This window comes from Pieris napi, chromosome 11, assembly GCF_905475465.1.
Source record: "Pieris napi chromosome 11, ilPieNapi1.2, whole genome shotgun sequence".
Classification (NCBI taxonomy): Eukaryota; Metazoa; Arthropoda; class Insecta; order Lepidoptera; family Pieridae; genus Pieris; species Pieris napi.
This window is the reverse complement of record NC_062244.1, coordinates 7,048,542-7,076,500: the sequence shown is the minus strand read 5'-3', so window position 1 is coordinate 7,076,500 and position 27,959 is coordinate 7,048,542. Positions and strand designations below refer to the sequence as shown.

Genomic DNA, 27,959 nt, shown 5'->3' with positions numbered 1-27,959 from the left:
ATTATAGTTGTTTTGATAACCTAAGAGAAAATGCTATGCGCATTCCTCACACTTAAATGGGTACCAATATATGTGGGACTCGACTCACACCAGGCTTCCTCTATGCTGCTCTGAGAGCCGGGTGAGCAATACCTCCTCGCAAAAGGAGTTTCGCTTTTGCTCGCTTTTGCATTCAAGTAACAAAAATAAACGTCCTGCCTTATGAATCCAGAACAAGTTTAATTTTTAGAACAGGTTATAAGCATTGGTACGCTTTACTCTTGAAGGTAAGTAGTATTAGTTCGGAAATACTTCGGGCAGCTGGATGTTGGTGGTAAAACGCTCAGAAAGATTGACGTCGAGATGATACGGGAAAATTTGTGTCGTGGATATTGAAAACAATTCTGGTTTTGATTTATTGATTGTTATCGCTAATTGAGAATTATTGCTTGCTATTTCGTGCAAACTTATCAACTTTGCTAACATAAAAAATACAACAGAAAAATACAACAGTGGATTAAGTGAAAACAATCAAATAGGATTTCTTTAAACTTTGTCTATTGTCCGCTCTTAACAATGGTTGAATCGAATAAAGCATTTATCTCTAAGATCCCGCAGTCGCAAGTACTTGACATTTATTTAAAACTAACAGTTGCCCCGCGGCTGTACATACGAAGGGAATTAAATAACTTGCACGATACTAAAATGCCTCAAAGTAACTTAAAAGTTGTAAATAATATAAAAGACTTTTAATAGAGCTAGGCGGCCATATTGATGGTGATTACTCTTGCTTAATAGATAATGTATGTAATGTACACCAAAGACATAAACAATAAATATATCGATTAATAGATTAAATACATACATAATTTGGCAGAAACCTGCGAACCTGATCTATTTCAGTACCAGAAGCCAAGTACTGACCTGTGAAATTACTACTTAGTAACAGTTTTTCAATAATTTTATTCTTTATACAAATTGATAATAATTTTGTTTTGTTCTATCACTCCAGTGAAAATCAGTCTTGCTGGTGACAGAAACTTAAAGCTGAGTTGAGGTTATTTTGGAAAAAGTGATTGTTTGATTTGTGTGTGTCCTTTTAAGAAATGAACGTTTTTTTTTTATTTCTTATTTTATTCTTTCTAACTAAGCGAAGGAGGCCGGATGTCACTCTCAAAAAAAATGCCTTCTAGTAAAATCTATGATATACAATCCTATATTTATATTATCTACTACTTGGGTGATAAGATTTAAAACTAGGTAAGTAGAGCTTTAAAATTTACATCGGCCGTACATTACAATATATTTCACGCACCATAGCTGCTATTTACATATATGACCTGCTTAGTAGGCTTTTCAAGCACTGGCTGGTTTAGAAGAAGAAAAAACTGGTTTTAAAGATAGAATAGAATAAAGATTATACTGTGATAGTATTTATACTAGGTCTGTAGTGTTGGTTGCCATAGTTACGATTTTTACAATTTTTTTTTCATTTATCGTGTCCTATTACAATAGTGCCTGTCAGGCATAATAAAATCTATAGTGCTTTTCATGAAAGAAGTCCCGCGGATATTTTTGGAACTAAATTTGACAGGTCGGCAATGTTGTCATTCGTCGATGTTATCAAGTTCGTTTGTTGTGGTAGATTTTTGTGAATTTTTAACTAGCTTAGTGCATTTTAAATATTGATTACAATGCCAAAAGTTGTAAAAAGTTCGGCTCGAAAAAATGATATTAAAGGTGAAAGAGTTCTGTGAAGCGGAACATAAGAATCAAGGTGTTTTAATACAACTAAACAATGTTCGGAAGAGAATTGCCGCCATAACAGGTACTTTTTAGAGTTGCCATTTAATATTTTTTTGCTGTATTGATGGGACTTTTATGATATAAATTCGTTTTTGCGACAAAATTCAACAAATAAATAACGTGATGAAACTAGGTAACTGAAATTAAAACATATATTACATAAGCATTATAAACTTAAAGTTATTATTATTTTTAATTGTTCATAATTTAATTGCAGGTGTGTCAGAAATAACTGTAACAAGAATTACAAACGAAGGTATAACAGCGGTGTGTACTTCGAAAAAAATTGTAACCCAACAATTATGCAATAAAACTCTGAATAAAAAATTGTATTGCTTTTCTTTACCCTATTTTCTCAACTTTTCCCTGTAAGTAGGTAGAACACCGCTAATATAAGTAAATAAATATATACTTTTTACATAACAGAAATATTGTTTCATCGAAGTATGCAGAAAATAATATTACTTGATAAATTACATCTGCTAAATGTAAATAAAATAGGTAAATTTTTTACTCATAAATGGCAACATTACGTCATGCGATTGCAGCGCCGCGTCTGGGGGACTTCTTTCGTGAAAAGGACTATAAGCAAAATTCAAAAATGCTGCTGCCAATAAAAAAAAATGCTTTATTCAATAAAAACACATCAAACATTCTCTTTGGAAGTAGATTGTCATTTCTACAGTAACTTGTCATTGTTGCCACGCAATTTCCTTGCTCGTTAGAATCCCGATACAGACTAAAAATATAACTTTCGTCTAAACACGTGAATCACGCAAAAACCACATAATTAATTATCTGTATTCTCGTTTTCACTGTTACATACACGGAGCCGCACATCCGTGAATAACTGGGAATCATCGGATAATTTATTGAATATGGTATTTATGTTATTTGTGACAACTATTAGATATTGCAAAGGATTTCTACAATATAATTTAAAAATAATTATTGAGTTGGCAAGATTTTGAAAAAAGAAGTAATAGTAAAGGATTGTGTTATATATGCATTTTATATTCTTATACTTATATAACTATTAATTTTTTCATAACATTTAATCAATGGTGAAAGTATTATTTTATTATTATTGTATTATTTATTATTGATTAACGTATTACAAAATTATTTGAAATGTTACGCAATCCCATGTCATTCCTAATTTATATTATTTTTATTATACACCGATTTTAATAATTTATTATGGATTAATCCTTAAAGGTTTCTTTTAAAATAACGATATAAAAATTAAGCCAAAGATATTTAAAAAAAAATAACGAATTGAAAACATACTGAACCCATAGGCCCGCGATTAGGCGTTTAATGGGCACAAAATACCATACACAACAAAATTAATATGCAAATACACAGCAGTAAAGTTAATTATGTGGTGAAGGAGATATAACTTTCATAACAAATCTTAATTGAATAGAATAAAATGTGGCTACATCTCTAGTGTAGAATTTAGATAATTTGCCAACTTTCCCGCACATTTTCCACTGATTGAACACACTCGATTTGATCGACGCTGTCCTAATTACTCTGTTTTGAAAAAGGAAAGTATTTAATCTGTGGTTATATTTTAATTAAATTTGTTGGTGTTATTTTTTCAAAATCTCGTCACTGTTCGATGCTTTGAAATTTTTTCATATTACATCTCGTCGATTTTTTGAGGTAGGCGCGACGCATGGTTGAACATAGTCTTAATTTTTTTTATTAACTAACCGTATAAATAAAAAGACTTTTTATTTAAAAATGGATCAATCTGTTTAAATAATTCCGTATAAAAAAAATAAGTACTTACCGAGAATAAGTAAAACCTTCGTTTCCATTTTAAAGTCACTGGCACTTTTAAAAGAAAAAGAAAAAGAATTCGGTTTTTAAAGTCCAAAATTGGAATTTTTGCGGCAGCGTACGTTGCACGTTACCGCCAAGCCGCATGTGCTTGCCTTTTGCTTCGGGATGACCAGCGCTGGCGCATTCACTTTCTACGTAGAGGGGCTGATTTAGGAACACTCTTGTACTAAGGCCTTTTAGGTCGTGACTAAGCCAAAAGTAATTTATCATTGTTAACTATTCTTAGTTAACAATAATAAACTACTAAATAACTATATGTGGGCAGAGTAGGTATATTCACAGTAGCGAAATTGTGTATCTTATGTATTAAATTTAAAATATTTAATTATATTTTTTTGGCGTAGTATAGTGATAGTGTATGTAATAAATATTACGTATATAATGAATGACTGGTCAAAAAGTCATAAATATTTACTTTTACGAAACGTGTAAGAACCACATCTGAGACTTTAAAAAAATTCTTGTTTAACTGTAACAACGGAAATAGGAACTAAAAAGATCATTGATTTAACAATAGTATCTGTCAACATTAAGTAAAAATGGAAAATTAAATAAAGATACCTAAAATTATGACCGAACCTTATGTTTGACGCTTATAATGGAATTGTCAAAATTCGTCTAATATCTATTAATGCATGAACAATATTTTGTTCAACTGGCATTTTATACTAATTAATTGTCTTGTTAAACTAAACAGAACGAAGTTAAATGTCCCGTTAAATAAAGCTTTGATATCTGGATTTCCAATCATGTCTTGATCTAAACAACTATCGCTTCATTGAGTAAAGTATTTCAACCGTGTAATAGGAAAGGTTTATTTTATTTTGTATCTATATTAAATTGAATTACTAGTATCTATGTTGACGACAAATTTATAGTGTATATTTATTTTTAAATTCTCAAATATGCATGCATCTAAAATATAAGACTTTACAAATTTTACACACATCAGTTATATTAGAACAGAAATTACATAATTAAATTTAATGTATAAATGGAAGGAACATAAATATAGGCTTAAAAGGCCGGCAGCGCGCTTGCGAGCCTTCTGGCAGTGCGAGTGTCCATGGGCGGCGGCATCACTTAACATCATGTGAGCCTCCTGCCCGTTTGCCTCCTGTAACAAAAAAAAAATGAATTTCTGAATGTATATTTTTTATGTTATATTTGACTTGACTATTGTCATACATTCATTAATAAAATAATTCCAATTCGATTTATTCGTCAATACATTCACTTATAATAACCGAAATAGAAGATTTGAAAAATATTGAGAGTGTTTTCTGAAACTGAACTAGGCGATTTTAATAGCATCAAAAATGTAATACGAGAAACATTACAAACACCTGTGGAACTTTCTAGTACCTACTTATCTATATCTTTGATCTAAATACATACAACCCTTAATTTTCACCCCTCTACGACTAACCCCATTTTTATTATAGTAGATAGTTATTTTTTAACTAAAAAATGTTTCCTAGAAATAATATACATGGCAACACAACGTTTGAAACACAGATAAGTTCTGAATACCAATGTTAGAGTACACTTATCCCGTAACAATATCCTCACTGTGTTACGATGCTGATACGTAGTATTTAAGACAATATGAATAACAATTTATGGAACTTTAATATATTTGAGAGCCATAGAACGTCTAAGGGAGGACGACGTACGAAATATCGGGATTTACTTGGCCGAGAAATACGCAGAACAGTAGAACGGCAAGACCAATGGAGGCCTATGCGGGTAGGCAACACTGTTAACTGACCGGAAACTTTTTAACTTGAAATAAAGGGTTATTATTAAATATTTCATATAGACTATGACCGCTATTTGTATAACTTTCTATTGTGTTAAATAAATTCTTTTGTAGGTTTTGGCTTATTTGGCTGCGCATTATAAACATTATTTAGTTAAACTTGTGTTTCAAACGACGCTTTTAACACTTAGAAGCCGTGAAATAAAACCAAATTAATTTCTATGGTAAATAACATTTATACCTTAAAGTATTAAAAAGTAGTTTTCATATTTGTAGCATGCTTGTTTCATCAACTTTTCATTATATTCAGATTTCAGAAACCACAAGCACCTAATGATTAGTGTATAATTACGCTCTGTTTCACTCATTACCGATAAGTGTTAGGTAGGTTACAGATGTTCAAGATGTAGAAGCGTAATGTATGGTAATGTTTATTTGTGTTACGATGTTATTGCAACACATTTTACGGTCATAGCATTAAATCGTCTTTATGGAAAGACTACCGGCCAGTCCCTACTTTGGACGGCTACCTTTATTTAATATAGAAGACCACGGCATGTAAAATCATGACTCAGTAGAAGCCATAACGGAAAAGAACAAGAGGCAGGCCCAGGAAGAGATGGAAAGATTGCAACGAAGACGAATTAGAGTGATGGAAAAGAATACGAACTGGAAGAAAGAAGAAGAATATTTTGGAAATAAATATAGTCTTTGTTACTCGGAATTAAAGTGATAATCTAATGGTGAAAGGCGGTTGAAATCGGTCCTATAGTTTTTGAGATTATTCTTTACCAACATACAAATCATTCCTCTTTATAATAGTAGTATAGATATAGATTAACTAATTTATATTAATACTATAACTGAAGTAATTTCGGACGTAACTATTAAAAACATAAAAAAATATTTTTGTCAATAATCCTGTCTTAATATTTTATATAAAATCATTAATATATTATTTAGATTAATTCACATCAATGAAATAAAGACACCATTAATCTTGCTAATAGTGCGCACACTCCGTTCTAAATACTACTCACGATTTTGAAACATAAACGTAACGTTAAATATTTAATCATACCATCATATTTCTGTTTAATTATTTTCGCACAATAACTTAATGAAACAATCTTATCACTAATTCTCAAGCTAACGAATAAGTTTTTTTTCTCACAAATTAACAATCTACTTATACTTAAGAACTTTAAGAACTTCTAATTCTGGCTAAGACTTTGTAGAGCTAAGTTAATGGCCTAAAAAACTAATGTCGCTACAACTTAAATCTTGGCCAAAACATTTCTTTATCGTATAAGAAAGTATTTCAAACTCAGAAAATCATCAACTTATGTTGGTCTTGGTTCGAACCCACGTCAGGTTTGAAGTTTCGCACCTTGGCCTGTAGGCTAACACGAAAATATTCAAAACCTTCTTCGGACTGTCAAAAAAATGGAATGCAATTCAACCCGTTGTGACTTAAATAAGAAGAAAAATGTAATAAATGTATAAATGTAAGTTTAACAAGTGATTGATGGTCATAAGACAAACATTATTTATCGATTGCAAAAACATTTCCTTCAAACAATCACGATCTTGCACAAACCTTTATATAACGTGATGGAAGCAAGATTACACCAGTATATCGGCTATGAGAAAAAACATTTATCAAGCAATTGATTGATCAAACAGAATCAACTGCTTTGAAGATTAACCGAATACATCTTTTCTCATTTTCAAAATCCATTTCAAAGTCGTACGTAATTATCATAATATTAATATTATGGAGCATCATTTGACTGAAATAATTACTGTCCCAAAATGTATTATACCTGAAAGTATATGTATTGTGTATAAATAGGTAAGGGTAGGTTAGCATTGAGACGGCGCGAGCTACCACTATGTCAAAGTAGAAGAAATTTTAACATACGGGAAATCTTACTTTAACCTCCTCTCATCCGACCTCAGGGTTACGTGTTCGAACCCCGGAGCAGTAGAAATTCGTAAATCCTAAATATCACCCAAAAATCGACGGCTTTTATTAGGCACACCTCCTTAAATAGTTAAGTGTCATGGGAGTTCAAACAGACCTTAAAGATAAAGAAATCAAGAAGTTAATAAATATCATGCACAAAATGGTTACAAAGTAAATCAAACCCAACGTAACACAAGTGATAGTTATAAAGAAAAACTAGAAGGAATTACATTAATTGAGGAAGTTAAGTATGGTGGTTAAGCGGTAGGTTTAATGACAGTGGACACTTCCTTCCACCGGCAAGAATTCAGTTAGTGTGGCAAGTGTTAAGCGGATATTATGTATTGCTCTCGTGATAGTGGAGAGATAATTGTTTGGGTTTTCTAATTAAAGTTATACAATGAACGTAGAAAAACGTTCTTGGTAAACTTAGAATTGGTTGATTCACCGATTGTATTAATGTTTCAAGTTACTTCCTACGATAAACTCATAGTTTATTTCTAATTATTTATTTTCTTCTCTCTTCTTAAGTTTGAGTTTAATTTCTTTTTCCTTAATCATATGTCAATAAGCCACACACAATAGATTTTTTAACACAAAATAGATGTAGTAAATAAGCTGAGAGCAGCCCAATTAAAACGTTAAAAAAACAATTTTAACGATAAGAACCTAAGACCATACTACATCGATAGTAATGCTCTAAGCGAAGTTAATCACATTCGTGACCTGGGGTTACCTTTAGGCTTAGACGGTAAACTAAACTTCCTCCTACACATCGACAACATTAACAGGAATAGCTATAAAACTCTGGGTTTCGTCTTACGCAACTGCAAATCTTTTAAGAATACAGCACTATGATTGTATACAATCCTCTTGTGCGAAGCGCTCTGGAATACTGTAGAGTCGTGTGGAGCCCCCACTATGAATTCCACAGAAAAAGGGTGTACAAAAGCGTTTTCTTTGGCACTTGTCTTTTATAGATACACTTGCAAAATGAAAACCTCGTATGGCGATCGCCTAGACTCTAGAACATTACAATTTAACGCCACTTCATCGACTCAGGGATCTGGTGGATGCTGTTTCTTTTTAAGCTGTGTAACAATATGCTGGACTCACATCATATCTTGTCTAAATTGAGCTTTTCTGTTCCTAGAAGTTTGAGACGTTGCAAGCGAGTGGATACATTTTTTATCTCCACTAAGCGCTCTAACTTGGGGTTCCTCGCACCATTAAATATAATGGTTAGACTGTGCAATCGGCTGCAGGGACCGAACAATCTCAATATTTTCTCGGACCGCCCATCCGATTACAAGAAGGGCATTATGCTATCACTTTGTTCGGTTAGCTATGTTTTGTAATTTGACGTCTTTTGTTTTGTGATCCTATGTGTGTATGTTTGTGTGTGTGTCTTTACTTATATAGACACCCCGTTCGCATCTATTAACAAGGACACACATTGGTTGCAAAATGTATAACTTCTTCTATACTGTTTTTTGTTGTGTGGCCATTTTCGGGCGGCTACTAATAAATAAATAAATACATAAGAATTGGAAGTGACTTATAAAAGTAATCGAGTTAAATAACTACACTTATAATCTGTTGTAAAACAATAGAACTAATCCAAAAAATTTCAGCATTTTGTCAATCAGTTTAAAGATACGAAGTTATTATAAGTCTTATAAGCGCCACCTGTTGCAAAATAATAAGATTACTACGCCATATTTATAGTGGTATTTCGACAAAATGAAAAGGTAAACTTACTTTTACAAGCGCCATCTGTTGAGGAACAGTAAAACTACGATACCAATGTACATACATCCAGATAATATTAAAGGTAACGCTTATTAGCGATGGTAGTATTATGCTGACTTAGTTACAGTATTATCGTACAGATGACACTCTACGATGAAAAAAGTAATTTTAAAAATTTTACGCGCAAATAAGTAATTATTCTTAATCGATATCTTATTTTGGTATTTATATTCATTGGATAGATTACTATAACAGTTGGAGCTAAGCTAAGATAACGTAAGTAACATTTGAAAACTAAGACAATTTTTTTAACTAGGAAATGTAAAGCGTATTCATTTCGCTTAAATTTTTTCACACATTGATTGGTCCGAATAAAGAAAATCTAAAAATTATTGGTGTGGCATTCCTTATTGTATAGTACCTTTTTCAAATACGTACCTATTTCTTTACATATGTTTATTTAAAATTTAGTGGCTATGATTGGGTTTTCTATGGTATTAGATGAGAAAACAGGTGTATTCTCCGTCGAGAATATTTTTTATTCACATTTTTATTTGGAGTAACTAGTTATAAATCTTTCTTAAACCTTAGGCACTCTTCATTAAGGTGATCCTGCATGACAGTTTCATTCTGTAGGGATGCCATTTTCTGTTATTTTGTGATTGTTAAGCGACAATAAATTCTCTATTTGAAAATATGCATAAATTAAAACAAGATTGTATAATTATTCCATGTATTTCACATTCACCATTTAAAAAACCTTGCACCCATAACTTGCTGCAATTGGCAACTCAAAGAAAGAATTCACGGAAAACGACACATTAAAAGATATAATAACAAAATACAGTTCATACAGGGTTCATAGTAATAATTCTATAAAATAACAAATGTATAATGATCAAAATAATCAATTAGATTTTATTTTACATTGTTTTAGATATTTTTCATTTGTTTGTTTTGTTTGCTTAAAAGCTTAAATTTAACTGAACATCATTTTATGATATAAGTCCTGATGGTTGTCATAAGGGGCTCTTAATCCGCCCTTGAACTTATCCTACGGGAACCTTGATAGACATCACTGAGAGAAACATTTACAAACATAGAAATCCCTTAGGTTTTCAAAGATGAGACTTTAGCGCTAAGTTTGATTTCTCTGTACCAAAACCGTATTGGATTTGAAATACGAAAGTTCACCTCCAGTTTTGACTCAGAATCTTGGGTATTTCTATGATTGTAAATATTTACTGAATACCAAATATATTTAATATAAAAACAGTTAAATAATAACTTCCGGTACAAACTGTATTTCATTAAATAACCGATATTATTACTAATCTCAGAATTTTCTTATAATTTATCATCAGAGGTAACTTATTACGCGCGTAGCTTAATTACTTATAAAATAACTATGTATTATATTTACTATAAAAAAATTAATCAGCAAGCCAATCACATATCTTCAATTAAGATTTAAATTTAGGTCTCAATAAGGTGACAAAGAACTCGACGAAACTATTGTTCTTGCATTATTCGTTGTGCTAATGTTGCAAACTTAGAGAAACATGATACAATAACTCAATAATGAAATCGGAATCGCTATTAAAGTTACGAGATAAGCTTGTATTGATTAATTAATGCAATTAAGTAATTAACCCCAAGATAAGTTAGTACCAGGATCATTGTATACTTTTAATTTAAATCAAACGCCTCCGTGGAATGGCTAAACAACATGGCGGCTAACCCGGTTCATTTCTTGCTAAACAAAATTCGAATTTCCAAGTGACTCATCTAAAAATCTTGTCCGGATTTTAAACAATAAAAACTAAAACTAAACTAACACAACTAATTTTTTAATAAAAGATTCTAACAAATAAAACTAAATGTTAAAACAACCTAATAATCACATAAATTGATGTGGTAACATTTTTACTTATAAACTATTAAACAAATTAACAATTAACAAATGTACCGCATACTCTCAGTACAAGTTTTGCAAAATTATTTTAATTAACAAGTACCTTAAGTATTATGCCATAACAATACCTTCATTATAAAAAAATTAGTATATAAATTTGGACGAGGCAGGCGTATGTTAAAATCACAATCTTTAATTATTTTAAACAGATTATTAAGGCATTTCCAATAAAAAGTATCTTTACTAAGTCTTTATTCTAGTTCAATCGGGCTTTATAAGAAATCACTAAATTATTTTTTTTTTAAAGAAAATACAAAATGCGTTTATTGGAAACGAAGTTAAAATTTAATTTTTAACGGAAATAGGTAGAATTATACTTTCAATAATTATTACATTGACGCCACGGGCTAACTTAATGGATGCTGTCAATTGTAAAACGTGTTTAAACACGTTTTAATCCATAAAGTATGCTTTAAATCACATAACACTTAATTGATTATTAGACCTAGTTAATATAGGTACTATCTAAGTAAGGAATCATCGCAGCCTCGCCGCTTGCCCAGCTGATGACAAAGTTGCGGTGACCCCACGATATCTCCTAGGAACACGCTGAGAAGGTACAACTCTTTGGCCTGGTCAGGAGAACGTTTGTACTGGCTGTAAAACATAATTAAGATTAAAAGACATGAATTTTAATACGGCAACAAAATTCAGTTCGATTTATTCTTGTGGATTTTGGAGACATTTTAAAGTAGTATAGGGGATCATTTGTCATTGGGAGAGTTTGCGCACACTTTAAATACATAATCGCTACCAACCTTTAGTTTTTCAAATGCTTTAAATTTTTACGTTTTATTTGAGCGCTTCCACAATTAAGCATGAAGTGAGTATGAAGTTACTATGTTTAGAGACACTGTGTAATAATGCATACTGGTTTAACAATTAATTTAATTATGATGATTTGTACAGGAAAATACGTGGTGTTGAAGGTACATAGCTGTTTCCATAGTAATAGCTTGAATGGATGGGAGTGTGATTAGATAAGTGAAAGTTGCCGCAGTGTTATGCAACACAAGCACTGTATAAATCTACTAAGCTGTATTCCTAATGACGTATTTACGAGTTACAATAACATTAAAAAAATATATCATATAGAATACGATTTTTTTTATGAACGCGGTCCTACTTAAGTGAACTATTTTTTATTGCTTTTTGCCTCAGTCTCATTCTAACCACGCTTTTATCCAAATTTACGCATCAAATAACGTGATCTATAAATAAGCTAAGGTTCTTTCATAACTAAAAATTCACCTACTCAATTATAATCCTAAGAATATATTAGTCTGGTTTATATACTCGGCGAATGAATTCGCCTGGTCAAACTCAAAACCATTAAGGGAAGGCCTTCAAATATATAACTAAGTCTGTCTTATTCCTTTGAGTATAAGGGGCCATCCATAAAGTACGTCACACGAATTTTAGGACTTTTGAACCCCTCCCCCTGTCCTTGTCACAGGTTGTCACATTTTTATAACCCCCTCTTGATGTGACGTCACTCATTTTTAAATTTATGTATGTATTTAAAAATAATCCTTTTAATAACAACTTTAAACAATTCGCGTAAGGTTGATTTTGCAATAATATATGCTTGTAACTTATAGAAAGAGACAGAAATAGTGTTTCGGGACACTTTCGAGCGTTACTTTTATTCGAGACTGTGCATCTTGGGTTTTTTTGTATATCAATGGTTTTAGTATTTAAAATTTTAACTTGTGACGTCACAAAAGTATTGACCCCCCCATGCCCCTTGTCACACGATGGCACATTTCGGTGATACCCTCCCTCCCCATTAACGTGTGACGTACTTTATGGATGGCCCATAAACAGAAAATATGAAATTGCAATTATAAATTATTCATTAGGTAAAGTTCAACTAAAACAATGAAACAGCCTTGACACGTTGGTTTCTTCGATTGCGACTTCCAAGGCCACGTATTGGGGGCAGTGAATGCACAAGCAGTGACCAGAAGTGGGCCGCGTTACATCAACGCATACGCAACCGGCAATCACGAATTATTCGGAATTGGTCACTGTTATATGCCAACAAAGTCCATAACTTTGATACTGGAATTGGTTTCCGTAATCCAAAAATTCCATTATTTAAAGACATCATCGAGCTAAAGAGTTTTACAGCCTTATTTCTTTTACTAATTTAAAAAACATGTTCTCAAATTTTTTTGGGGCAAAAATTATATTTGTATTGTATTTGTGTATGCCACAAATTGTCGACAGAACCATATGTTGGCAACGCTCTAACATTCAAACGTTATTAAATTTTTGTATCTAATTGTTGTTTTTATCGTTTTTGTCCTTAAATAACATAATATGATGTCAACAATTATTATATGTGTTCTATTCGCTGGCATTTTACTTAAGCAAACACTATAAACTTTATGTAACATATAAAATCGTTGATATGTTTCTGCGGAGAGAGACAAAGACAAAAATATATTGGTATTAAATATAAGTTATTAATTGTTCAAGCAGAAATAGTGTTGGCAACCATGTTCTGTTTGTATACACTTCTTTACTAAATCGCAGGCTTTTGTTCTTGATTGTGTACGTCATGCAGTAGAAGTGTACTACCAATCAATGACAGTAGTGGGTTATAAAATAGTAGTACAAATACCAGTTAATAGTGGATAGATGAGAAAGATGACATTACATATGCTGGTATTGTGTATTTATATTGCGTGTGCTAATAGCTACGCTGCTCAAGATATACGAGTATAAAGCGATTCCGTATCAACGTTCATCCCTAAATAACAGTATACACTTGGTTTAAAACTCGTATCGTATAACTAAAGTACTAGGGTCATCTGTTAGCTGCAGGCCAATCCATCCTAAATCCATTAAGCTTGGCTCCATGCCCAGCCCAGACACTGAAGTGTTCCAATATTGTCAAAGTTATCAAATTAGAGTTTGAAAGTGTTTCTAGATTACCTATACAAAGGTTATGAAGTTGAAAGAAAAGATTAGAATATTGAAACAGTTAATTGAAGTATTAAAATTATTCTCGCGTTTTGTCACGTGATAACAGCGATACACACAAGCTAACTAAATAAAGGTTGGCAACGGACCCACTAACATCCCGTGACAAGAACAGACGTAACAGAGCCGTCCTGTAGGCTCGTTTACCCCCCTCTTATACAGGGTGGCCAAAAAGTCGTGGATCAAACGCAAATAGGTGATAGATGAGGTCATCAGCGGCAAACAATTGTTCTACGGGAGGTCTCTAAGGTCAACCCCTGCAGAGTTATGATTTATTTTGGTTTTTATATGAAAATTGACTTTTTTTACTAATTCTTATTAAAATTCGAAAAAATCTACATCCTGTATCTTTTTCATAATATCCACTAGATTGGTACTGATGAGTTCTTGCGTTAGACATACTATTTATAGTTGTTTATTGAGTGTATTGAAGATAATATTTCTCGTAATACCGCTTTATAATTTCTGTTTTTTCGTCAATCTATGCCTAAGTATAATAATTCAAATGGCAACGAAGGCGTGCCATTTGAATTATTATAATAAAAGGTTTCGGTATTTCGCGCTATACATATTAACAGTATATATATTTGTGAATATTTGATGCTTAAAACCCATTTATATATACTATACAGTATGCATACCTAAAAACATCAGGCCAATCCATTTGAGGCTTCGGTTGAATCCTGGCCCTCGCCGCATAGTGTGCGCACACTCTCTCAAATACACATGCGCGGGCGCCGAATTCACCAACGATATATTTTTCCACATCTAGAACGTCATAATTCTCTGGATCGCTTGCAAAAGTCAGTTGACGTCTGTTCCTGGAGCGGTACGTTGCTGCAAAATAAATATATTGATAAGTCACAAATTACAGTAAAAATATGTTTTTGGTACTAAATACAACTGAAAATTATATAATATTGTTTTAAATACGAATTATATCGCTATAACATAGTACATATAGTACTATAGTTTATAGTAAATAATGAATAAGTTTATGGGAAACTTAGAGTGTAAAAATACGTACATTCCAAGACCTAAAGATATTTAAATATAAATCAGCAATCGGTATTCTGATAAGGAGGGAGCTTGTAGTTTATTGTTTATCAGAATGCCAAATCAAAAAATGACTGCTTCACGACTGATTTGAGCGCGACCGCAGCCGGTGTGAAAACCGCTGTGTGAGTTCGAAAAGTGAGTTACAGAATCGCAAGGCAGTATTCTTCCTTACCTATGAGGATTATACAATAACACTTATTTTATAAAGCATTGGGGAAAGATTCATATGTATCAGGGTACGTATAATATTGCCTTGTACCCGTAACAAAACTTTACTAACAAAGATTGTTTCTCACATTAAAGATATGAAATATGTGTTTTGTAAAACACTTGTCTTAAAACTATCACTCCTACCTGTCTCAACGATAAATTATATCCTAAATGTGCATGCGCCATCAAAATGCTAGTCATTAGTTACTAGTCAGGGCGCAGGTGTTACTTTAATCAAAGAACGCGAACGTTTAGTAGAATACGTACCTTAAATATACAAATTAAAGGAACAAAATGCTTCCGAATTACTTTGCTGGGGTTTTAATCCGCGTTGACATTTCGTAACTATTAATAAAGTTAAACTTTCTTGTGATGTAAACCATTGAAATACCAGCATATATCAGATCCAAAAATTAATGAGATATGACAGGTTGAGGCAAAATAATTAGTGACGCTACAACCTAGGGCCTAGGCCTCAGATTTCTGTATCTATTTCGTGATCATTAGTTATGTGCCTGATACACGCCGTCGACTTTAAGGGTTTAAGACATGCCGGTTTCCTCTCGATGTTTTCCTTTACTTTAAAGTACGTGGTGCACAGCCGGGGTCGAACCTACGATATCAGGGATGAGATTCGCACGATTAAGACAACATTGCTCACTGCAGAAAGAGAAAGTTGCTTCTTTATATATAAATGTTCAATTAAAGTAATTGCGCCATCTAAAGGGCCTGATCGACGGACGAGTAAGACCGCGGTTTTAAATACCGACGATCCTGGCTCGCGGCTCGTTGGTGCTGATCGATTAGCAAGCAAAACAGTCGCAAACATGTCTTGTTCCGAGTCTGAAGCCTTGTGTTATCTCGCCATAGCATAAATAAATTTTATGTTTTTATTTTTTTTTGTTTTATTTTTTTATTATTTTAATTTTTAATGAATTTTTTTCTTAATATCGGTTATATCCGAGTTTGGTTCACATTTTTTTGCAATATCCACGAGTTTATTATATGCTGCAAGCCTATTTGCTTTGTTTTTATACTCGGTTGATTTAGTTTGCCATACACAGGGACAGTCTCTAAAGGCTGTCGCCGAAAAGTGACGGCTCGGCTCGCCGGCCGTGATCGACACGTGGTTTTGCATGGCGAGCCGAGTAAAAAATATAACATGACGACGAGCCGCGAGCCAGGCTCGGCGGTATTTAAAACCGTGGTTTTGCAATGATACACCGGCGAGCTTTACCGACGAGCCATAAAACCGCGGTCTTACTCGTCCGTCGATCAGGCCCTTAAGAACCATAAAATACTTTGAATAAAATGGATTTAAATGTTATAAACTCATTAATTACATTATTTACATAACTCGACGTTTAGATTGCTTTTCAGCAATCGTGGACATTGAGAGTCCTCTACAAATACTGTAAGCAAATAAGATTGAGTAGCATTCTTGTTATACAAGCTTTTTATGAATTCAGTTGCAATAAAATATTTAAAAGTATGCAGAAAAGCATATGAAACCAAACAATGGCCTGTAAATGGAGGTCTGTTAAATTATGTATGCAGCGTCACGATTTTCAGTTTTCAGTGTTTACAATGAAATTTAATTTGATGTATTATTTCTCGAATACTCTATATTGTGGTTACGAAATTATATAGTATAAGTTTAATTTTAATAATTATAAACGCATTTGTAGAAACGATTTTGTGTGCTATATAAGTATTGCTATTAGTTTGTCTCGCTAAAACTCGAGAATGCCTGGACTGATTGGGCTAATTATGATGTTGAAATATTTGTAGAAGTTCAGGGTAGGTTTAAACGGTGGAAAACATAAATAATAAGTAAAGAAAAACGCTAAATACGACTATATAATCTTTTTAGAAATAAAAATTCTTGTTTCATAGCTGTAGAATGAGGACCGATCTATTTGGTCTATTTTAAAAACTTTGTATTAAGTTTTGACACAAATGAATGTAGGTGATACGAAGTTAACCGGGTCATTAATTTATTGATATAATATATTTAAGTTATGTCTTATTTTTTACATTTGAGGATTGTTTTTTTGTTGTTTGAGACACAAAAGTGTATTTTCTTTTGTCATTTAATTCAATCGTTCTAACTATTACTACTACTATTATAAATATGAAAGTTATTACATTATAATAAGTTTTTTTGTAATTTTGGGAAAATATTACGACATTTCAAATGACAGAAAAACTAAATTACACGCGAGTTTTTTTTGGAAAAATATTATCTCCATTAAATATTGGTCTTTACCGGCGCATAATATTTTATGTATCATTATCATTTACCGCAGCAAAGCGGGCGCTTTCCCGAAAAATACGATCTTAATGGGATTCGTATTAAAATAATATTAGTAAAAGTAGCTATTCAATTCGAACTCTCAACTTTTTCTCATTATGGCAAATTTGAATTTGGACCACGAAAAAGGCTGGACGCGTATAAAATATAATTGATTAAACAATCAAAATTTCATATATGTATTGATATGTTCATATGGTAAACAGAAAACAAAAATATTTGAAAAGATTTTTTTAAATGTGTTTAGAGGCTTTTAGGATTCATAAAAAGAAACATAACAGATTAAAAATAGGTATTCAGTCAACATATGAGTAGTGTACAACGTTCAAATAATTCATTATTAACAAAATTTAGATTCAATGCATATAGTTTAATATTCAAATGAGCTCTGCTACACAAATTGCGATAAAATGTTGTATTTGAATTTAACCATTCACTAATCTATTCAAATACCATTTAAATATGTTTTGAATGTTTCACGTTTTAAAATATTTCACGCTCTCGTATTGACGCATCTTGACATGGAGAAAAGACAATATGGTTTTTGGTATAGGAGCAAATATAATATATTTATTGACTTTAAACTGTGTTAATTATTTGCTATTATTATTTAATGTATTTACAGTGTATATTTGCGAATGCTTGGCGGACCCATGCGACTTCTTCAATACAAATAGTCCCCTCGTGAGTTGTGTGCTGCGATATTGCGGGCTACTCGACTGTGAGGAAGTTGCATAGTTAGCAGTGCGCCATCATTAAGTTCTCATGTTATTTTCACACACGTATATCCTTTCTATAAAATATTTTCATGAGTATCTAATCCTTGTAACATGTGTGATGTTTGAGTTTAAAAATAAACTAAACTGTGCACGGGGTGCGACAATAAAAATTAATTAAAACATAGAAACTTAATTTAAGATATAACCTCGAGCATGGGCGCGGACGGCTTGAGCATTAAGTACACCGTTTATAAGTCGTGAAATCTATACATTTAAAATATCTATAATTACGTTGTTAGAAGATTTGTTAAAAATATTTTTTTCTTTTGTATGAATTGTTTAAAGTTCCAGTGATTGCCTTTGCTAAGCAGACTACTTCCGGAACCTCCATATCAAACAGAACAATCGGAACAATCAAATAATAATATATCACATATTTTCTGAACAATGAAATGCACAGAATAATGTTATTGATTTGTTTGTAGTTAACGCAATCGAAAGTATCAAAAATTCTATATTCATTTTGTATGAGGTTCCAAATTCGATTTAAAGTTATTGTTACGATTTAATACTTGGCACATCACTGATCTTACTTACTAGGCTTAAAACAGACGCAGAAACGATTTTATTACATGTCCCTTAGGGAGATTATGTAACTAACTGACTACAAAATTAAATAAAGATAAAACCTACCAGGACTTAATGAATAACCCAGCTTCTTGAAGAAATTCGTTAATCGTACGCTGCCCAAAATAACAGGAAATCCGATCAATTGTACCGGAAGTTCGAACGGCGAATCCTCGCATGCAACTTCATTGAAACTCACGCACAAAATCATTATAAAGCATAATTTATTAAAATTCATTTTTACGCACTTAATTTACTGCGATGTGTTTAATATTCTATTTTCAAACTTGCGCGCCTTTTTTTGTAGAAACTAATTCAAAAATTACAGAACACGATCAATATTCCATATTCAAATTTGCGCGCGTGTTATACAGACGAGCTAATTGTCAAAACTTAGAGGCAGCTGGTACGTGCTTTAAGTTCGGCTAGAATAACTGGTAATGATGGTATCGGTCTGCGAACGACACGGCTTCCCCGTCTTGTTGGTCAATCGGAAAGTTATGTCATCACGCAAGTAGGTTATTGTGCTCACTTACACTTTGGATTTTCCGTACTTAAGATTCACTTACATGTTATTAATACCTTACATAGATTAATTAAAATACGTAAATAGTAGAAAAGCAACGCTTGTAAAATAAAATGTGTTTGGACTTTTAATACACCTTTTACATTTCTTGTGTTATTAAAAGTAAGTTGTTTATACTGAACTCTTTGCGTATGAATTCTTGTAACCTTAATCCATACACACATATTTCTGCGTTTCTTTTAATGATCCTAACCCCATTTCTAAACATGTCAATAACTGATCAGTTTCCTTTGTCTATTAAGAAGTTATTAATTAATTATTGTCTTTCCGATAATTTTACCTAGGATCGACTTATGTTATAGGCCTACCTAAGCCATGAAGGCGTTTTCTCTTAGTGTATAAAAAATAAATTCATAACTCAATGTCCTACATATTGAAGGTCACACACCATTAGGTTTAAACTACAAAAACAAAAAAAAAGGTCTTAAATAAAAACTTTTTACTCTTGATTAATACTTTTTCTTAAATTTATTTTCGAAAATATTATAAAAATTTGTTCTAAATGCGGCCCCTTTAGAGTGTAAAGTTAAATAGGTTTTGTTCTACGAGTGAAGTTTGCAAAGTTGCTGTATTTGCTTGAATATTCTTGAAAGTTTAAGTATTTTACTGAATAGAGTCTTTTTATAATATCTAAAGTTAAAAAAGTGTTTTGATATTTTCCCGTTTTAACAATACCCTAAGATAAAATAATAAGTTTTACACAAATAAATAAATAATCGCTCAAAGTTTAGATCAAATTGTAATAGAAAGTAAAGTGGTAGAGGCCAACCTGTGCACAACCTTGCAGAAATATTTAAAATAAATTAATTATTAACACATTTACATTAATTTCAATAAATTCCTCATAAGAGGAAACACTAAGTGAGTATTTATATGGGTCACTTTAATTAAAAACTTTACCTGGATCGAGGGCGTACGACAATTTCTTGAGGAAAGAAGTAACTCGTACAGCCATTATTATGAATGGAAAACCAACTAATTGGACGGGCAGTTCAAAAGGACTCTGCTCCGTGCCAACCATCACACAATGTAGCACTAAAAAAGTTAGCACTGTCCACAGATAAAAAACTTTCGATAGCTCCATTTTTGCAGTTAACACCGACTTTAAAAAAGTTCGAAATTTAAATTTAGTTTGTTCGGTATTGGCACAAGTTTTTTACGGCGTTGCAGGCTCGTGGTGTATTTTTAACTGACCATACCTAACTGCGTGTTACTTGTTGTAATGTTGTAATCTAATGATCTATTACTAAATCACCCTGCCCATTTGTCACTTGTTTCGTCAGGACAAACCTAATCTGTCAAGGACCGTTAAATAACGATGACGTGACAAAAATCATGTATGCTCAATCAGTTTAATTTTTAGACTTGAGTTAAGCGTTAAGCCACTTACATAATAAGTTAATATAAAATAAAAAAAATATTTATTTAGATCCAAAAAACTAACAACTAAACTGACAACGAAAACCTTTTTTTAATAAACTACCAATTGAGTAGCAACCAATGTCAAAATTTCGCGCGCGCACAAAATGCACAAAACGCATGCGTTTAATAAAACGTCATTAAACCAACTGATAGTACTAAAATTGTTAACCCCACTGTCTATTGTCTGTGGAAAGTACTAGATTGTTAAACAAGAAATTACCTAACCATTTGACAGTTGAACCGATATACTACGTAACGTGAAGACATATATACCTAACGTAACTAACTGGATTCAAATAAACAAGACTAAAAAATCAGCGAAGTGTATCAGTATTAAATTTAAGGCTTTATTTTTCTCATTATAAGATAAATTTCAGTAGATAATTAATGTTATTATAATTGTTAAGGTGTACAGTTAGTTGTTCAGCTGACTATGACCGAGCTTTCCTCAAAACATCGAGTAATTAATTTTGACGTGACAAAGTCTTATAATTCGATGGAGCCGGCTGCACGCACGAAAAATCATGACTCATGCGGCGTTACCTCGCTCTGAGGCGTTCCATTTAAAATTGACATGATTGTATTTATGCGTACAAATAAATGTAACTTGATCAATTCAATTGTGATTTCCATTTACCTCCTTCTCTATATCCATACAAAATACCAATCAAACAAATAAAATTAAAGTTTTCTTTTGAAAAATGCAACCATTCGATCAGTATTTTCTTATGACGTTGTCACGTTCAACTATCGCCAGTAAACCGACTTTACAGAGAACCGATTTTTGAAATATGTCCTAAATTCGCGTTTATATCTATGAAGTTTAATTTACATGTGTAGTAAACCAATTACAAAAAAATAAGCTTCTAAAAATCTAAAAGCAAAAGTTACAGAACATTCTCACCCCATAATCATAATCGTCATTACACCGTTATAACAAAAGTATTGAATCTTTTCGTAACAGCGTAAACACAACCTGACAGAAAGGGACAAAGTATATTATTTACAATGGCTTAATAAAACAATTTTATTTATAGCTTAGTCTAAAGAGATTGATGGAAAAATTTTAACGAGAACAAAGAACAATTATACTTCCGTAAAAAGGTACGTAACTCTGTCGATACCATACAAACGAATAACTTAGGTCTTCCGCAATAACGGAGACATAAAACGAGAAAACAGGCCATCACAAAACCATCAATAAAGGTAAATTTTATGATGTTAGTACATAATTGTGTCGATAACTATTCTTATCTTGAATCGTTTAAAATGATTATATTACGCAATATTGTTGACGATAACAATAACAACCTTACCAACCAAAGGTAAATGTTATGTTTAAATACCTACTTAAAAATAAAATTTACCATTTATCACAATTGTCAAGTCAAGGCTAATGTTATTTAAAACAATTTTAAACTTATATATTTTTCCAAAGTAGCTACCGAAGAGCCGACAAGAAGCGGTCGTTCCTTTTTTGAAAACCAAATTTAAACAACTATATAACGAATCGCAGAATGCTGCTAACCGCAAATCTCGAAGACGACTGGACCGATTCGAGTATTTTTTTATTTATTCCTTGAACTCTGAGGAAGGTTTTTATGGAGAGAAAATTGCCTAAAACCAGTTTTTATTCCGGAAAAGCGATGGTATATAGCTTCTTAAGGATAGGCTAAGTATAAAAATATATTAAGGCGAAACAAAATTTGTGGGGGTAGCTAGTAATTATACAATTCTAAAGCATGTTTTTTTTAAAAGTAAAAGTTCACAAAACAGAGTGCGACTCAACCTAGCCTATACAATAATTATGGCTAATAAGTAATATTATGTTGACTTAATTTTCTACAATACTAATAAATAGCTTAAACTAAGGTAATGTTCATTAACAGTTTTAGTGTTTTGTAATGTTTAGACATTATGTTCGTGTATACCGCACTTGCACTTATATTCACTACACTATGTTTTTTAACTCAAAAGGTTTAGTTCTCTTTAAACCTTGTAATGTAATGCTGTATTTTGTTTAATACACATATTTATGTATTTTAAATATAATAATTTAAATAATGCCAAAAAATATATGTAAATTAGGAATGTATGATCTGTGATTACATAACATTGTGTGTTGTGGGATCCGATGGTTATTGTCTTTGTTAGACCACAAAGGCCTGTACATGACCTCAATATGTAAGATTTCCCACCAACATACATATTGTATGTCTTTGCGGTCAAACTGAATATTTAACGATAAGGGCTAAGTTGTCGTTCACTCCTCGTTATTAGAATTTAAAATTACATCACACAGAAAAACCTTCTTACTGCAATAACGATCTGGTTGTCTGGAAGAGATCGCTTATAGCTTATAGTTCGCGATACGACCGTCTGTTGCACAGTATAATTGCTTTTCAGTTCTTTATTATTATTTTAAAAGTTATATGTGCATAAAGAGCAAAATAAATACAGCCAATGATAGATTTGAATAATAATAAAAATATAATTTGGTTGCTGGCTTCTAGTAATTGTTCTTACATGACAAAAATATTATAAGAAATAATTCAATTAGTAGTAGGGGTAACTTATTTGTGGATTAATTATAGCACTTAACGTCTCGAATTCGATTGTTTCGCTGCGTTATAATTAGAAGGCTGACCTACTTGTACTGAACAATTACTATTAAAACATAAATAATAATCGGCGGAAAGAAATTTAATATTTTAATCATAATTTCAATCAAAAGCTATAAACATTCCTAGATTTTTACCGTTAGTATAATATATATGTAACATTTTATACGTTTTGTAATTATTTATGTAATTTAATTAAAAAAAAATCTTTTCTCACATTGGTTAACTGGGGGCCTTATCGCTCGAAAGCGATAAGGCCCCCAGTTGCCTTTCCTTTACATGTAATTATGTTTAATTTTTATATTATAAAGCAACAAAGTGTAAATAAATAAAAAAATTATATCATAGGAGATACTTTAATAGATGTTGGTGTCGGTTAAATTCCGTTACTAAAAATGTAATTTTTTTTTTATAGAACGGGGGGCAAACGGGCAGGAGGCTCACCCGATGTTAAGTGATACCGCCGCCCATGGACACTCTCAATGCCAGAAGGCTCGCGAGTGCGTTGCCGGAAAAATGCATAAATAATTAATTAATTAAATGTGCCATGTGTTTGGCATGTTATAAGAAAAACTTATATTAGAAAATAAGTATCATACATAAAGCCGTACAGTGTAAAGTAATTACAGTACATAATATAGAGTTCCACCGGCTACTTAGAAAAATTTAATCAACTCTGCTAATTAACTGCTCCCATCTCAAGTCCAAGAGAAACTTAAGATTTAATTTTCTATGTGATAATTCCAGCACTTGAGTATTGAAAAATGTACACGATTTATGTTTTAAATATTATATATAGATAGGTCCAAGAAAATTAACATATGATATCTTAGTTATCAAGTTATTTTATAAATACGTACATATATTGTAGCTATTTTGGGTAATAGTAACAAAATAATCAAAAAATATTAGAATATTTCTATTATATTATTTTTTACATCCAGATATTAACATAAATAATTATGATAGAATAATTAGTATTTATGTAAATACCTCATCGATTTTGTGTTATTATTTAGGAAATTTAGATTTCACACGAAGAGAAATATACATTTTTATTATAACTGGGTTGTTTAACTTTAATTTAATACAATGTAACATAAACTAGCTAGCTATCCGGTAACTTTTATGGAAAAAATAGGATCAAATCATTTCTAATGTCTGTCTTAATAGGATGACCGTTAAGAAACATTACGTATAACTTAGATGGTCTAGGTTCGATTGCCGGCTAAACACAAAGAATCAATGTTTTACGAAAATAGCCTACTATAATGGATATTAATACGAAAATGCATACCAGACGCCGCCACTATCAGCAATACAGCTAAAACAGCACTTAAACTGCCCATTTCACTAAATATTTTACGGCACACTGGTTCGTACAGTGTCTGAGTGTATTATAATCCCAGTCTCACGAAATCTCATTGAGGCCACATTGTGACAGAGTCGATTTCATATGTAACAAAGATTACTAATAGGTTTAAAGCAATGGAAAGTATTCTCGATGCTTAGTGCTTGCATAGTTTGGGTGAAGTTTAAAAAAATATTGTTATTTCTTTACGTATAAAATATTCATATATATCAATATTTTTTATAGAACACGGGGCAAATGGCTGGAGGCTGACCTGTTCTTAAGTGATACTGCCCCGACCATGGACACATGGAGAATGTTTCACAAACAAATGCGCTGCCGGCATTTTAAGAATTGTTACGCTCTTATCTTGAAATAATAAGAGATAAAAAGAGGTTAAAAGTTTGCCTCAGGTCTTCACTTACTACCTTCTAGTCCGGGATCTACATCAAAGCCAGTCGATATTACTGCAATTCGTTGATTTTTTTTTAATGCAGTGGCTAACAGAAAATGTATAAGTTCTTTTCATTTTTGAGTTATGTTTAAATTCTGTTTCCTAATTTCCAATTATGTCTGAGCTGCAGATTAGATAGAGAAATCTCACAATTCCCTCATACTTTAGATGTCATCATATATTTGAATGACTCTTGAGCGAATTTTTATTGCCGGCAACTAAACTTACAAATGAACCGAAATTATGACCTAAATACCCCAATCAGAACCAAATATGTTTCGTAATTAAAACAATTTCTTTCTTATAACCCAAATTGCTTCAACAGTTTTCCTCGCATTTGTAAATAGTTAAATTACTTGCGTGACCAAGGCTACACACAACAAACACGTAATAAATCGATTAAAGTCAAACAAGAATGTTTTACCATTGACTCATACACTTGCTTTCCTCTGTTTCTGTAAGCCTGAGCTTGGTTAATACTCTTTTCTGGTCCTTAATATATCTTAATGCGTTGTAACACTATGACAAATAAAACCAAATATATGATAATAAGTACGACTTATATACGTAAAATCCAATATATTTTTGACATATACGAGTATGAGTCAAACGCCACCTTTGGGACACCCACAAATGTATTACAATTCCACAAATACCTTAATTTACGAATACTTGTTTACACCTGAATTATTACGATTATTGTATAACTTTTTTAATAAATTACGTGTATATAAGGAATAGATCATTTTACAGTTAACAATATAGTAATGTACAGTCACAAAGAAATTACGATTTCACATTTATAATATAATACTTTTTTATGACAATAACTCACATGGATTTTACAGGGGACGGCTACAAGGGTCACACATTACATCTATATACAGAAACAACAGTACAAATTAATAGTGAACTAACAATTAATCCTTAATCTAAAGTTGTAGATTGAGTCATTTTTCCTGAAGGGGTAGGCAGAGACCTCGGCCCTTACATAACTATCTCGCTTCATCCCTATAGTGACATTATTTATTTATTAATTTACACTTTATTACCTTATACAAAAACATACATATAAAAAAATAAAAAAGCAGGTTACAACCCTAATATGGAACAATAAAAAAGAAACACCTACATAGGGTAAAGTACCTACAAGAAGTGCATAAATAATTAACAAAAAAAAACTCAAAATAACACGTAACTATAACTAAATAAAAATAAAGTAAAATCCAAAGAAAAAATAATAATAAATAAAAATATGTATGAACAAAATTTAAAAGCCAATCAAAAGGTTAACTTAGTCACAATAATTAATATATATTAAGTAGTAGCTAATTATGAGCTTGAGAATTCACTATGGATGCTCGTCAGTGATAGGTACTTTTTACCTGTCCTTTCTCGAGTACAGTCTTAATATGGTCCAGGTATGTACGAAAAGTCCCTCCCAATACGATCTCTCCATCCATGGTTGCCTTCTATATTCTACTTATAAGCCGTTTCCCATTCATCCAACATGGCCAAACCACCTAAGCATTCCCTATCGTATCCTTGTTCTTTTTATGCCATACTGCTTACGTCATAAATAATTATGGTAACATTAAATTAAATACACCTGAAAGTGTATGTTACACTTTTAGTCCTACGTCAAAGTAACATCAAAGTAAAGCTTTGCACGATGCCTGCCTTAATGCCTTAATACTACCTTAACATATGTTTCATAAGTTCCCAAACATTTCCGATATTTTAACCTTTTTCTACTTGACTGTACATTGCGTGTATTACGCGTAAGTACGTAACGATATACGTAATAATTTAGGTCGACAGTCGCGCTCTGTAACTTTTGGTCTTACAACTCATTGGGTTCTGATATTGAAAAATGAATGCGGAAAACGGGACTGGTATTGTTAATAAATTGCTGTGACTCTGCAAAATTTTCGTTTTATATAAAATACCCAGTTTTTTACCGGCTGTTTTGTGGTAACAAAAAATGTAACCATTCAAAATTATGAACCCTTTGACAGTATACGTGCTGAATAAACAAAAGAAAGATGTAATAAAATAAATTGATTGACTATTGAGTTAAGACTTTTGTTAGATATCAATAGATCCATATGACCATCATATGATAAATATGTTTCGGAATAATGTCCTCTTTTATTAAGTCGGTAAAAAGTAAACGCTAATACCAATTAAAGCGGAAACGGAGCAGTGCAAAACTTTCCACGTACAAACAACTATGAGGGAAGTTTGTTTGATCTGTTTATTACGCTAAACATGAATTGTTTGACATAGTTTGCTCAAATGAAATGATTAACAGATTACGCGTTATAGTTTTTAACATTATTGCTGGTCGCTACTTAGTATCCTATAAAAAGTATCTAGAATCACTTTGTCGGCGCTAAATAGGAATAGTAGCTATTAATATTTTTTTTTTTTTTGCATTATTTTTTAAATTAAGCAATCTTAAAAATAAATAATAACACGAATTTAATTCTGTCTCTTAATTATATT

At 31.9% G+C, this 27,959-nt stretch overlaps 2 protein-coding genes across 5 annotated transcripts in view; both read right to left on the bottom strand.

Annotated features, from left to right (window-relative positions):
* Positions 1–3,739, bottom strand: part of LOC125054046 — a 35,880-nt gene extending 32,141 nt beyond the window's left edge. For both annotated transcript variants that reach the window (XM_047655713.1, XM_047655714.1), the window contains exon 1: positions 3,587–3,739. In XM_047655713.1, coding sequence (XP_047511669.1) covers positions 3,587–3,614 — 28 coding nt within the window. In that variant the 5' untranslated portion in view covers positions 3,615–3,739. The remainder of the gene's footprint in view (positions 1–3,586) is intronic.
* A 7,623-nt stretch (positions 3,740–11,362) lies between these two features.
* On the bottom strand, positions 11,363–25,055 carry LOC125053913. 3 transcript variants are annotated; one of them, XM_047655535.1, is made up of 3 exons: positions 24,944–25,055; positions 14,730–14,925; positions 11,363–11,694 (listed from the first exon to the last, which is right to left on the bottom strand). In XM_047655535.1, exons 1-3 carry the CDS (start codon positions 24,993–24,995, stop codon positions 11,559–11,561), a joined length of 384 nt encoding a protein of 127 aa, XP_047511491.1. In that variant the 5' UTR covers positions 24,996–25,055; the 3' UTR covers positions 11,363–11,558. The 3 variants fall into 3 exon arrangements, with proteins under 3 accessions (XP_047511491.1, XP_047511489.1, XP_047511490.1); XM_047655533.1 differs by lacking the exon at positions 24,944–25,055 and adding an exon at positions 20,504–20,982; XM_047655534.1 differs by lacking the exon at positions 24,944–25,055 and adding an exon at positions 19,084–19,441.
* Between the last annotated feature and the right edge of the window lie 2,904 nt (positions 25,056–27,959).

Coding starts and splice junctions, on each gene's coding strand:
- LOC125053913 (XM_047655533.1), bottom strand. CDS start 20,687: ATGGAGCTATCGAAAGTTTTTTATCTGTGGACAGTGCTAACTTTTTTA. Junction 14,926..20,503: donor GTCGTACGCCCTCGATCCAG/GTAAAGTTTTTA, acceptor TTTATTTTGCAG/CAACGTACCGCTCCAGGAAC. Junction 11,695..14,729: donor GATTGGCCTGATGTTTTTAG/GTATGCATACTG, acceptor TATGTTTTACAG/CCAGTACAAACGTTCTCCTG.